A 13,663-nucleotide genomic window follows, 5' to 3' on the forward strand; every position below is an offset into this window, starting at 1 on the left:
TACAACCAGAGTGATGGCTATAACAGCGTGATGGCTATCTATTGCATTTCAAAGATGGTGGTAAAAAAATACTGGTTGTTTATTTTCTTTGTATTTTCTTCAACCAGATATATTGTGTTATATTCTCCTACATTCAATTCACATTCAATTCACATTCAATTCACTTCAAAGTGTTTCCTTTCAAATGGTACCAAGAATATGCATATCCTTGCTTCAGGTCCTGAGCTACAGGCAGTTCGATTTGGGTATGTCATTTAGGCGAAAATTGAAAAAATGGGGGCTATCCCGGTTAAATAAAAACAACAACTGTTAACTATTTAATCTCGTGTTTTCTTTCTTTGTCATTTCTAGAACACTGTCCAGAGTGCAAAGCGCTTTCTCAAGACGTACCAGCCAGGAAAGTGGAACATTTCCTACGCTAAGCTAAAGCCACAGAAACCTCAACCCAGGTATAGATTTGATATTCTTGCTACATCTTCACACAATTTAGAGGACTTGCCACAGTTGTGCCTTTTACGCTTATCTCAAATGGATTTATGTTTCATATAGGTGACCCCGCGATAATCAGTAAATTAAATGATAAATCAATCGATCAGTCAGCCATTTAGTCAGTCAGTCAGCCAGCCAATACAGCCAATAGAGTTATATTTTAATATTGCTCCTACATTATCAGTTTGACAATAAGTAAGGGTCATGTCCTAACAGTAGTGGCCATAAGGACACAACCACATTAGTAAAGAGAATGGGGAGAATTGGCATCACTGTAGGCCTACATCAGTATGATGTCATTTATGAGATCAAAGAAGCTCTCTACATGCTGTAGCTAGTGTGACCTTTTTCAGGGACGCCGCGATCGCACACTCCTTCACGCCAAAGTCAATTGGCCGCCTGGCCCGGGAGGTTGGCCTCTTCTCAGAGGAGGTGGAGCCCTACGGGACGACCCGAGCCAAAGTTCGTCTGGAGGCCTTGAACCGCCTCAAGACACAGCCTAATGGGAAATATTTGGTGGTCACAGGGTAAGGGTAGTAAAACTTGAAAGACTGGGCCCAATGGGACAGTATGCAATAATCTAGGTCACATCACATACAGATATGCAGTATGTGTACCAATTAACATTGGCACAGAAAGTTCATTATGAGCCTGTATGGGAAATGGCCTCTGTGCCCGGAAATGGCAAATGTTTTATGGCAAATGGCACAGCATCGTATCTGTGCCAAGTTCTTTGACTTCCTCCTTGCAGGATCACACCCACACCACTGGGTGAGGGAACTACAACCACCACCCTGGGGTTGGCACAGGCCCTAGGGGCACACCTTCATGTCAACAGTTTTGCCTGTGTGCGCCAACCCAGCCGGGGCTCAAACTTTGGGGTCAAAGGTGAGTTTTTTTTTTACAAAACATACTGCTTGGTGTTTCTGTCTTTGAAATTATTTTGCCACTGGATTACCCAGTTGTTAATTTGTTTAAAATAATATATTAATCCAACTCATTTATGACAAATCACAAGCCTTTAACTGACGAATCAAAATAATCACAAGAAAGCATACTCAGTTGTTGTTGTGTAGTCTCATACACATGCACAAGTCTTCCACATATAAAAAGCACATTATTTATGCAAAACTTAACGTGACCACGTGTTTCTCAAGTTAAGTTTCGGCACTCAAAGTGTACTCTGTATACCCCTTTTCATAAAGCTTTATTTATGGATTTGTAAATTGTTTGTTAAATGATTTATTAATAATTACTCCATTATTTGTAAAGATAGTTATACACACATGTTTAAACAATTATAAAACGGTAGTTTGAATATAACTTCTATGTAGGTGGTGCTGTTGGAGGTGGTTATTGCCAAGTCATTCCTATGGAAGAGGTAAGCACTTTCTACTCCTCCTTTAGATACATCAATGTTCACATTTGAGTGCATTATTTTTAATCTGTTCTACCTTACTGATTCCAGGTCAGTCTCCACCTCACCAGTGACACACAAGCTGTCATGGCAGCCAGTAGCCTGGTGGTGGACACTATCAATGCACGTGTGTTATGCGAGTCAACACAGTCAGATAAGGTAATAAAAAACATCATATTAGTCCCAATATTATTTGGTCTCTCTATTTCAAAACCTATTTAAATTGTTCTTTACTTTGTTTACTAGGAAAGTATGTGGTATGTGTGCTTTCTGTTACTTCCAAGCCAAAACTTGCAAAACTGCATTATTTAAAATTGTATGTAAAAGCCTCTTTACATTACTCACACTAAAAACAAAAGGGATACATTATGGAATGTTTTAATTTATTATAAAATTGTCTTCAAAAGTATTCACACCTCTTAACTTTTTACACCTTTTGTTATGTTACAACGTGGGATTAAAATGTATTTAATTATATTTTTTTTGTCAATGATCCACACACAATATGTCTTGTGAAAGTGGAAAAAAATATATACAAATTAAAACAATTTAATGAAAAATACATATTGATTAGATAAGTATTCAACCCCCTGAGTCAATACATGTTAGAATCTCCTTTTGCAGCTATAACAGCTGTGAGTGTTTTGGGGTAAGTCTCTAAGAGCTTTGCATACCTGGATTGTACAATGTTTGCCCATTATTCTTCTCAAAATGCTTCTAGCTCTGTCGAATTGGTTGTTGATCATTGCCAGATAGCCGTTTGTAAGCCAATTTACAGTACCAGTCAGAAGTTTTCGAACACCTACTCATTCCAGGGTTTTGCTTTATTTTTTACTCTTTTCGACATTGTAGAATAATAGTGAAGACATCAAAACTATGAAATAACACATATGGAATCATGTGGTAACCAAAAAAGTATTAAACAAATCAAAATATATTTTATAGTTGAGATTCTTCAAAGTAGCCACCCTTTTCCTGTCACATTCGTAATAAGGACGAGACCAAGGCGCAGCTTGTGTTGAGTTCCACATCTTTATTTGAGTGAAACTTTCAAACAAAACAATAAACAAGCAACGAAACGTAACCTCAGTGGTGCTACAAGCACAAACACAAATAATATCACACAAACACAGGTGGGAAGAATTGCTACCTAAATATGATCACCAATTAGAGGCAACGAAATCAGCTGCCTCTAATTGGGAACCATACAAAACCCCAACATTGAGATATTGAACTAGAACATCCCCTAGTCACATCTTGACCTACTACACCATAGAGAACCAAGGGCTCTCTATGGTCAGGTTGTGACATTTCCTTGATGACAGCTTTGCACGCTCTTGGCATTCTTTTAATTTCTTTGCAATTTTTTTTTGCAGCATTACTTTAGTGCCTTATTGCTAACCGGATGCATGTTTCAAAAAACTGTTATTCTGTACAGGCTTCCTTATTTTCACTCTGTCCTTTAGGTTAGTATTGTAGAGTAACTATAATGTTGTTGATCCATCCTCAGATTACTCCTCTCACAGCCATTAAACTCTGTAACTGTTTTAAAGTCACCATTGGCCTCATGGTGAAATCCCTGAGTGGTTTCCTTCGTCTTTGGCAACTGAGTTAGGAATTGTATTGATACACCATCCAAAGTGTAATTGATAACGTCACCATACTTAAGATATTCAGTCTGCTTTTTTTATTTTCACCCATCTACCAATAGGTGCCCTTTTTTGCGAAGCTTTGGAAAACCTCCCTGGTTTTTGTGGTACAGAGATGAGTAGTATTTCAAAAATCATGTTACCACTAATATTGCACACAGAGTGAGTCCATACATCTTATTATGTGACTTGTTAAGCACATTTGTACTCCTGTACTTCTTTAGGCATGCCATAACAAAGGGGTTAAATACTTATTGACTCAAGTCATTTCAGTTTTAATGAATTATTCATTTGTACAAATTCAAAAAACTAAGATCCACTTTGACATTATATCAAAGATGTTGCTCTTGCTGCGTGTGATTCCTTGATTCACCTCTACACAGACGACACCATTCTGTATGCATCTGGCCCTTCTTTGGACACTGTGTTAACAAACCTCCAAACAAGCTTCAATGCCATACTCCTTCCGTGGCCTCCAACTGCTTTGAAATGCTAGTAAAACTAAATGCGTGCTCTTCAACCAATTGCTGCCTGCCCGACTAGCATCACTACTCTGGACGGTTCTGACTTAGAATATGTGGACAACTACAAATACCTAGGCACAGCAGCTTCTCTTAAACCTCAGGAGGCTGAAGAAATTCGTCTTGTCACCAAAAACACACAAACCTTTACAGATGCACAATCGCGAGCATCCTGTCGGGCTGTATCACCGCCTGGTACGGAAACTGCTCAGCCCATAACCGTAAGGCTCTCCAGAGGGTAGTGAAGTCTGCACAACGCATCACGGGGGCAAATGACCTGCTCTCCAGGACACCTACACCACCCGATGTCACAGGAAGGCCAAAAAGATGATCAAGGACAACAACCACCCGAGCCACTGCCTGTTCTCCCCGCTATCATCCAGAAGGCGAGGTCAGTACAGGTGCATCAAAGCTGGGACCAAGAGGCTGAAAAACAGCTTCTATCTCAAGGCCATCAGACTGTTAAACAGCCATCACTAACATTGAGTGGCTGCTGCCAACATACTGACTCAAATCTCTAGCCACTTTAATAATAAAAAATTGGATGTAGTAAATGTATCACTAGCCACTTTAAACAATGCCACTTTATATAATGTTTACATACCCTACATTTCTCATCTTATGTATATACTGTACTCTATACCATCTACTGCATCCGGCTTACGCTGTTCGGCCATCGCTCATCCATATATTTTTATGTACATATTCTTCTTCATTCCTTCACACTTCTGTGTGAAAGGTAGTTGTTGTGAAATTGTTAGGTAAGATTACTTGTTAGATATTACTGCATGGTCGGAACTAGAAGCACAAGCATTTCGCTACACTCACATTAACATCTGCTAACCAATTTTATTTTATTTTATTTGTCTGGCTAGACTGTAAACTCTCCTTCCAGACTCATATTAATAAGCATCTCCAATCCAAAATTACATCTAGAATCGGCTTCCTATTTTGCAACAAAGCCTCCTTCACTCACGCTGCAAAACAAATTTTGGAAAATGTCATGGGGTGTGAATACTTACTAAAGGCACTGTAGATTCGAGAGCGTAGCAGATTTGTAAAACCAAAATATATTGGAAGAGGAATGGCTGTTAATCAAGTTGTGTGTAATTCATAACAGGGTGCAATTTAATTTTACCATGCCCGTACAGGCTCTCTTTGATTGGCTGGTGCCACTGAGGGACGGTCACAGGAAGTTCTCCCTGTCCCAACTCAATAGGTTGAAGGCAAGTAGAATATCTTCCTCTCTTTATTGATGTGGTTATTACAAAGTATTGTTTTAAAGCAGACATCTCAAAGCAAATTTGTGTAAGGGGCCATTTCTGCAAAGAAAAATACTTACAGAAAATGTCAAGGGTGTAGACCATTGTCGAAAAAACAACGAAGGAATAGTGAATGTAGAAATTAATGTAAAGAGTTTAAATCAAATGTAGGGTTTAATGTAGGGTTTAAAACGAATAGCAGCCGACAAATGGGCCGTGGGGGGACATGTTTAAAGGGCTCATTCTTTTTGTTGGGGGGGGGGGGGGGTCTTCTCATTCTTGCAGATGATTGTTTGCCTTGTGATGTGTTTGTAGAGACTGGGTATAGAGAAACCAGAAACCCTGAAACCAGAGGAGATATACCGATTTATCCATTTGGACATTGATCCAGAGACCAAGACGGTATGTCACTTATGAGGTGGAGCCTGGTCCCAGATCTGTTTATATTGTCTTGACAACTCTTATTGTTTGAGAATTTGCGTGACAATGATGATAGGAGTTGACAAGAACACATGAACAGATCTGGGACCAGGCTACATGAGGAGTACTAATGATTCCCTCATAAACATCCATTCACAAGTATTCTTCCTTCAGCGACTGTATACCGTGACATTTTTAATGTAACACACAGAGATACTGAATGTCTCTTAAAACTGTGAATAAGCATGCTTGACTAAAGATCAATGGATTCGGAGATAAGCTATAAAAAAATGTGTTTAACCAGATACAATGCTATTTCACAGTAAACAAATTGACAACAGACTTTCGGCACGCATACAGGGAAGGACACTCAACAAGCACGGCACTCAACAAGCACGGCACACAAATGACTGACGATTGGCTGAGAGAAATTGATGATGAAATTATTATTGAGGCTGTTGTTAGACTTCATTGCAGCTTTTTACATTATCAAGCATAGTCTGCTGCAGGAAAAACATATGTGTGATGGCTTTACACCCCCTGCTATAATGTGGATAAAGAGTTACTTGTCTAACAGAATACAGAGGGTGTACTTTAATGGAAGCCTCGCAAACATAATCCAGATAGAATCAGGAATTCCCCAGGGTAACTGTTTAGGCCCTTTACTAACGACATGCCACTGGCTTGGAGTAAGGCCAGAGTGTCTATGTATGTGGATGACTCAACACTTTACACATCAGCTAATACAGCGACTGAAATGACTGCAACACTTACCAAAGAGCTGCAGTTAGTTTCGGAATGGTTAGCAAGCAATAAGTTAGTTATTAGTATTTCTAAAACTAATACCAATGTATTTGGGACAAATCATTCACTTAATCCTAAACCTCAACTACATCTCATAATGATTGTGGAAATTGAGTAATATGAGGTGACTAAACTGCTTGGAGTAAACCTGGATTGTAAACTGTCATGGCCAAAACATATTGATACAACAGTAGCTAAGATGGGGAGAAGTCTGTCCATAGTAAAGCGCTGCTCTGCCAATCTTAACAACACTATCAACAAGGCAGGTCCTACAGGCCCTGGATTTGTCGCACCTAGACTACTGTTCAGTAGTGTGGTCAGATGGAAAGTGGAAGAGAGATTGACTTCCTCATTACTTGTTTTTGTAAGAGGTGTTGACAAGCTGAAGGTACCGAGCTTTCTGTTTAAAATACTAGCATACAGCTCGGAGACCCATTCATACCCCACAAGAAATGCAACCAGAGGTCTCTTCACAGTCCCCAAGTTCAGATCAGACTATGGGAGGAGCACACTACTACATAGAGCCATGACAACATGGAACTCTATTCCACATCAGGTAACTGATGCAAGCAGTAGAATCAGAATTAAATAGCAGATACAAATACACTATATGGAACAGTGGGGACTGTGAAGAAACACAAACATTGGCACAGACACATGATAACATATGCTTGATAACATACTCACTATACACACACATGATAACATCTATCTAATAAACTCGTTCCAAACACCTTCCAAACAGCTGAGTGGATATGTGGCCAGTGAGATGATGGCGGTGTTGGCCCTCAGTACCAGTCTGGGAGACATGACGCGTCGCTTGGCCAGGATGGTGGTGGCCTACAGCCGCAAGGGGAAGCCTGTCACAACTGAGGACCTGGTCAGAGAGAGTGTGTGTGTGTGTGTGTGTGTGTGTGTGTGTGTGTGTGTGTGTGTGTGTGTGTGTGTGTGTGTGTGTGTGTGTGTGTGTGTGTGTGTGTGTGTGTGTGTGTATTTGAAAAGAAGAGAAAGAGTTTACGATATGCGTTAGCAAGTGTGCAGATATTGATTTGCGGACGAACGTGTGTCCACTTATGGCGCTTGTTCTATATCATTTCCAATCATGGTGTGCAACAGGAGCGAGTGCTATTCTTATTGTTTCTGAGTGAATAACATGTTATTAGAGTCTCTTGCTGTGTTCATCCAACAGGGTATTAGTGGAGTGCTGGCCACATTGATGAGAGATGCTGTGAAGCCCAGTCTAATGCAGACCGTGGAGGTAAGAGACCCAGAGACCCAGACCGATCTAGGAGATTAATATTTCGTATTAGACCCTTAAGCCTTCTGTGTGTGTGTGTGTGTGTGTGTGTGTGTGTGTGTGCACCCCAGTGGTGGAACAAGCTTTCCCTTAATGTCAGGACAGTGGAGTCCCTCTGAAAACGTCTGAATCCCTACCTCTTTAAAGAGTATCGTAGTACAGTACTTTACACTCGTACCCATATACAGGTTCAAAATGACAGATTTGGGCAATGATAAATGGCTAAATTGGAATGCAGTGGCTATACAGTAACATGCTATAGATGACGTCAGAGCTTCGGCTTCACTTTGGGCCCCCCTACTTGGGCTCCCGAGTGGCGCAGCGGTCTAAGGCACTGTATCTCAGTGCTAGAGGAGTCACTAGAGACACCCTGGTTTGAATCCAGGCTCTATCACAACCAGCCGTGATTGGGAGTCCCATAGGGCGGCGCACAATTGGACCAGCGCCATCCGGGTTTGGATGGTGTAGGACATCATTGTAAATAAGAATTTGTTCTTAACTGACTTGCCTGGTTAAATGAAGGTAAAACATTTAATAAAATACTCATTCCAGGGTTTTTCTTTATTTGGATTATCTTCTACATTGTACAATAATAGTGAAGACATCTAAACTATGAAATAGTGTTAAACAAATCAAAATATATTTTATATTTGAGATTACTTTGCCTTGATTACAGCTTTGCACACTCCTGGCATTCTCTCAACCTGCTTCATAGTCATCTGGAATGCATTTCAATGAACAGGTGTGCCTTTTTAAAAGTTAATTTGTGAAATGTCTTTCCTTCTTAATGCATTTGAGCCATTCAGCTGTGTTGTGACAAGGTAGGGGTGATATATAGAAGATGACCCTATTTGATAAAAGACCACATCCATATTATGGCAAGAACAGCTCAAATAAGCAAAGAGAAACAACAGTCCATCCTTACTTTAAGACATGAAGGTCAGTCAATGTGGAACATTTCAAGAACTTTGAAAGTTTCTTCAAGTGCAGTTGCAAAAAGCATCAAGCTCCATGATGAAACTGGCTCTCATGAGGAACGCCACAGGAAAGGAAGACCCAGAGTTAACTCTAATGAGTTCATTAGAGTTACCGGCCTCAGAAATTGCAGCCCAAATAAATGCTTCACAGAGTTCAAGTAACAGGCACATCTCAACATCAGCTGTTCAGAGGAGACTGCGTGAACCAGGCCTTCTCATGGTTGAATTACTGCAAAGAAACCACTACTGAAGAACACCAATAAGAAGAGACTTGCTTGGGCCAAGAAACATGAACAATGTACATTAGATCGGTGGAAATCTGTCCTTTGGTCTGATGAGTCCTTCCGCCGTGTCTTTGTGAGACGCAGAGTAGGTGAATGGATGATCTCCACATGTACAGTGCCTTGCGAAAGTATTCGGCCCCCTTGAACTTTGCGCCATTTTGCCACATTTCAGGCTTCAAACATAAAGATATAAAACTTAATTTTTTTGTGAAGAATCAACAACAAGTGGGACACATTCATGAAGTGGAACGACATTTTTTGGATATTTCAAACTTTTTTAACAAATCAAAAACTGAAAAATTGGGCTTGCAAAATTATTCAGCCCCCTTAAGTTAATACTTTGTAGCGCCACCTTTTGCTGCGATTACAGCTGTAAGTCGCTTGGGGTATGTCTCTATCAGTTTTGCACATTGAGAGACTGACATTTTTTCCCATTCCTCCTTGCAAAACAGCTCGAGCTCAGTGAGGTTGGATGGAGAGCATTTGTGAACAGCAGTTTTCAGTTCTTTCCACAGATTCTCGATTGGATTCAGGTCTGGACTTTGACTTGGCCACCTGGATATGTTTATTTTTGAACCATTCCATTGTAGATTTTGCTTTATGTTTTGGATCATTGTCTTGTTGGAAGACAAATCTCCGTCCCAGTCTCAGGTCTTTTGCAGACTCCATCAGGTTTTCTTCCAGAATGGTCCTGTATTTGGCTCCATCCATCTTCCCATCAATTTTAAACATCTTCCCTGTCCCTGCTGAAGAAAAGCAGGCCCAAACCATGATGCTGCCACCACCATGTTTGACAGTGGGGATGGTGTGTTCAGGGTGATGAGCTGTGTTGCTTTTACGTCAAACATAACGTTTTGCATTGTTGCCAAAAAGTTCCATTTTGGTTTCATCTGACCAGAGCACCTTCTTCAACATGTTTGGTGTGTCTCCCAGGTGGCTTGTGTCAAACTTTAAACGACACTTTTTATGGATATCTTTAAGAAATGGCTTTCTTCTTGCCACTCTTCCATAAAGGCCAGATTTGTGTAATATACAACTGATCGTTGTCCTATGGACAGAGTCTACCACCTCCGCTGTAGATCTCTGCAGTTCATCCAGAGTGATCATGGGCCTCTTGGCTGCATCTCTGATCAGTCTTCTCCTTGTATGAGCTGAAAGTTTAGAGGGACGGCCAGGTTTTGGTAGATTTGCAGTGGTCTGATACTCCTTCCATTTCTGTGTGGCAAAAGGTGGCAAAAGGTCGCAAAGTTCAAGGGGGCCGAATACTTTCGCAAGGCACTGTATATTTCCCACTGTGAAGCATGGAGGATGAGGTGTTATGGTGTGGGGCTGCTGGTGACACTGTCAGTGATTTATATAGAATTCAAGGCACACTTAACCAGCATGGTTACCACAGCATTCTACAGCAATACGCCATCTCATCTGGTTTGGGCTTAGTGGTACTATCATTTTTTTTCAACAGGACAATGACTCAACATACCTCCAGTGTAAGGGCTATTTGACCAAGAAGGAGAGTGATGGAGCGTTGCATCAGATGACCTGGACTCCACAATACCACAATACCCAACGTCAACCCAATTGAGATGGTTTGGGATGAGTTGGATGAGTTGGACTGCAGAGTGAAGGAAAAGCAGCCAACAAGTGCTCAGCATATGTGGGAACTCCTTCAAGATTGTTGGAAAAGGATTCCAGGTGAAGCTGGTTGAGAGAATGCCAAGCGTGTGCAAAGCTGTCACCAAGGCAAAATGTGTCTATTTTGAAAAATCCCAAATATAAATATATATTGATTTGTTTAACACTTTTTAATTCCATCTGTGTTATTCCACAGTTGTGATTTCTTCACTATTATTCTACAATGTAGAAAATAGTACAAATAAAGAAACCCTTGAATGAGTAGGTGTGTCACAACGTTTGACTGGTACTGTATACATCCACCAGGCAACTGTATGTTTATCTTGACAAGCACGTAGGACACAGACAAAGGAAGATGGAAGGATAGAGGGAGCGACAGAGGAAAGGATAGAGGGAGAGAATACAGCCGTGAGGCCCAGATAACAATTGCTTCATAAATTCTTAATAAAAGTTGTTGTTGCTAAATGATTGAGGGTTAGGTTCTGTGTCTTAGGTTTTTTACTATTGACTCTCTTCCCCTTCTCCACCCCCACCCCCCACCTCTCTATCTCTCTCTCTATCACTCTCTCTCTAGGGGACACCTGTGTTTGTTCACACCTGTCCATTGTCAGATATTGCCCAGGGCAACTCGTCCATCCTGGCTGACCAGATCGCCTTAAAGCTGGTGGGCCCAGAGGGGTTTGTCGGTAAGTAAAATGCTGTTAAAAGCCTAGTGCAGCCAAAATGATTGTTTTTCCTGTGTTTGTATCATATTGTAAAACAGATGATGAAACTAACACTGTAAAAGTGTAAATACAAGTTTTACTTCCTGATGGTTGAAAATACAATTTACACAGGACCTTCTAATCAGCAGGTTTTGAATGGGTGGAGTTTTGGCTTGCTTGGTGACATCAAAAGTTCCAAGCCTCTCTTCCAATAACAGCTAGTTTCAGCATACATATCCCTCCCATTAGGCCCCTCCAATGAGACCCCTCACTCCCATACAGTCCTAACAAAATTATTGTTTGAGAATTTGTTTTGTTGCTATTAAGCTATTTTTGTTTATTTTTGACAGTTTTAATGAATAGCTATTACAGTAAGATACTGTTACCCAGATATGATAGTGTGATAAAAACGGCTGCATTGGGCCTTTATCACATATGACACACTAACTGTATCATGCACTTTAGTATGCACTTTGTGTGATTTTCTGTCGAAGGTCAATTGAATGGACAATAAAGCACATTTTATTTCATTCAATGGTGGACATTCCGTGAAATAAGTGACAACAGGAGAAACATTTAACAACAATTAATAGCAGAAGGCTTTTGAAAAACAACTTGCATGGAATGGAATGACTCATTTACGGGAGGCAGCGCTGCAGAATGGTCACAAACTGGCATTGACACAAAGTCATACAATCGGATTATAGAGGGAAAGTTTATAAAAGTCAGTTAGAAAAAGTCAAGTGAAAGGATATTAGACCAGGGTTTTGTTTCTGTTCAATAAAACGATCCATTTTTGTAATGTTACATAAATGGGACATATACTTATGAATATATAATGATTCTGTTGTTTGTGTCTCACCTCTCTTCATCCTACATCACCAATGTAACATCACACACACACACGCACGCACGCACAAATAAAACTTCCCCCAGTCACCGAGGCAGAAGGAGGTGCTGAATTAGGCATGGAGAAGTTCTTCGACATCAAGTGTCGCTCTTCGGGCCTGCATCCTGACGTGGTGGTGATGGTGGCTTCAGTTCCTGCCCTGAAGATGCATGGGGGTGGACCTGCGGTGAGCTACCACTAGGGGGAGTGCTAGTAAGGGAGGAGAGTAGAAAATACCAGTCAGTCAATTGGATAAGTGCTCTATCTCAATTACTTAAAAATCTGTCTTCTTTCACTTCATCTGCATTGATTTGAAAGGACTTGACAGGTGAAAACAAAATGCTAGAAGCTCATCATTAGTCTCACCTACTGTAGCCAGTCCATTTAGATCAGCACAATGAAGGAGGCGAGTTGAGGAAATATTTCTCATACAATTAAGAAAGAGCCAGGGTCTGAACGCACTCCATGGACAACATAAAAATGAGACTTTATTTTTTAAACACTGGCCCCTCTCATTCACTCCCTTTGAAGATCTAAGAACATCTGGCAAGTGGCTCCTGGATATGGTTGCCTCCAAAATAGCACCCGATTCCCTATGTAGTGCTACACTTCTGACCAGGGCCCATTGGGCTCTGTTAAAAGTAATAAACTATATAAGAAATAGGGTGCCATTTTAATGTAAAGTTTCTAACCCTGAGGATTCATTAGATATCAATTATTAATTGACCGATCGACCTCATCCATCATCATTTCTCACCGCAAACATACTATAGGATTAGACATAAATTGCCACTATCCACTGATACACGGTTGGATATGTTTTCAATCCCTTATGGTTTAGATGAAGATCGGGGAAAAGATAATCGGATCCTAGATCTGTGTTTAAGGGCAAACTACCTCGCACAGATATCGACTGTTGATAAATGCGATGGGTTTGAACTTTCATGACAGTGTGCACTAAACCTGAAGCTGCCATGGCAATTAAAAATAATATAATTGAATTGAACTGGGAAACTGTAATGAACTTAAAACGGAGTTTGCACTTTGGAAAAGTAATCTGTACCACACATACACTCGTCATGCTATCTAGAGCCTGAAAGGGTTATTCGGCTGTCCTCATATCATAACCCTTTGAAGAACCCTTTTTGGTTCCAAGTAGAACCATTTTGGTTCCGGGTTTAACCCTTTCCACAGAGGGTTCTACATGGAACCAAAAAAGGTTAAACTACGGGGACAGCCGAAGAGTACGATGTAAACTTCAAGCCCATACAGTCTTCATGAAGCCTCTTCTGTCACAGGTCACACATGCCTCCATTTT

The 13,663-nt window shown here is 40.6% G+C and overlaps 1 protein-coding gene across 2 annotated transcripts in view; it reads left to right on the top strand.

Moving 5' to 3' along the window:
• Positions 1 to 13,663, top strand: part of LOC110521990 (C-1-tetrahydrofolate synthase, cytoplasmic) — a 49,349-nt gene that overhangs the window by 20,676 nt on the left and 15,010 nt on the right. For both annotated transcript variants that reach the window (XM_036975521.1, XM_021600024.2), the window contains exons 12-22: positions 352 to 449; positions 843 to 1,016; positions 1,241 to 1,377; positions 1,824 to 1,870; positions 1,958 to 2,065; positions 5,228 to 5,302; positions 5,654 to 5,740; positions 7,308 to 7,442; positions 7,752 to 7,820; positions 11,327 to 11,438; positions 12,393 to 12,532. In XM_036975521.1, the coding sequence (XP_036831416.1) occupies positions 352 to 449; positions 843 to 1,016; positions 1,241 to 1,377; positions 1,824 to 1,870; positions 1,958 to 2,065; positions 5,228 to 5,302; positions 5,654 to 5,740; positions 7,308 to 7,442; positions 7,752 to 7,820; positions 11,327 to 11,438; positions 12,393 to 12,532 (1,182 nt within the window). The remainder of the gene's footprint in view (positions 1 to 351; positions 450 to 842; positions 1,017 to 1,240; positions 1,378 to 1,823; positions 1,871 to 1,957; positions 2,066 to 5,227; positions 5,303 to 5,653; positions 5,741 to 7,307; positions 7,443 to 7,751; positions 7,821 to 11,326; positions 11,439 to 12,392; positions 12,533 to 13,663) is intronic.

Source organism: Oncorhynchus mykiss, chromosome 4, assembly GCF_013265735.2.
Source record: "Oncorhynchus mykiss isolate Arlee chromosome 4, USDA_OmykA_1.1, whole genome shotgun sequence".
NCBI classification, from domain to species: Eukaryota; Metazoa; Chordata; class Actinopteri; order Salmoniformes; family Salmonidae; genus Oncorhynchus; species Oncorhynchus mykiss.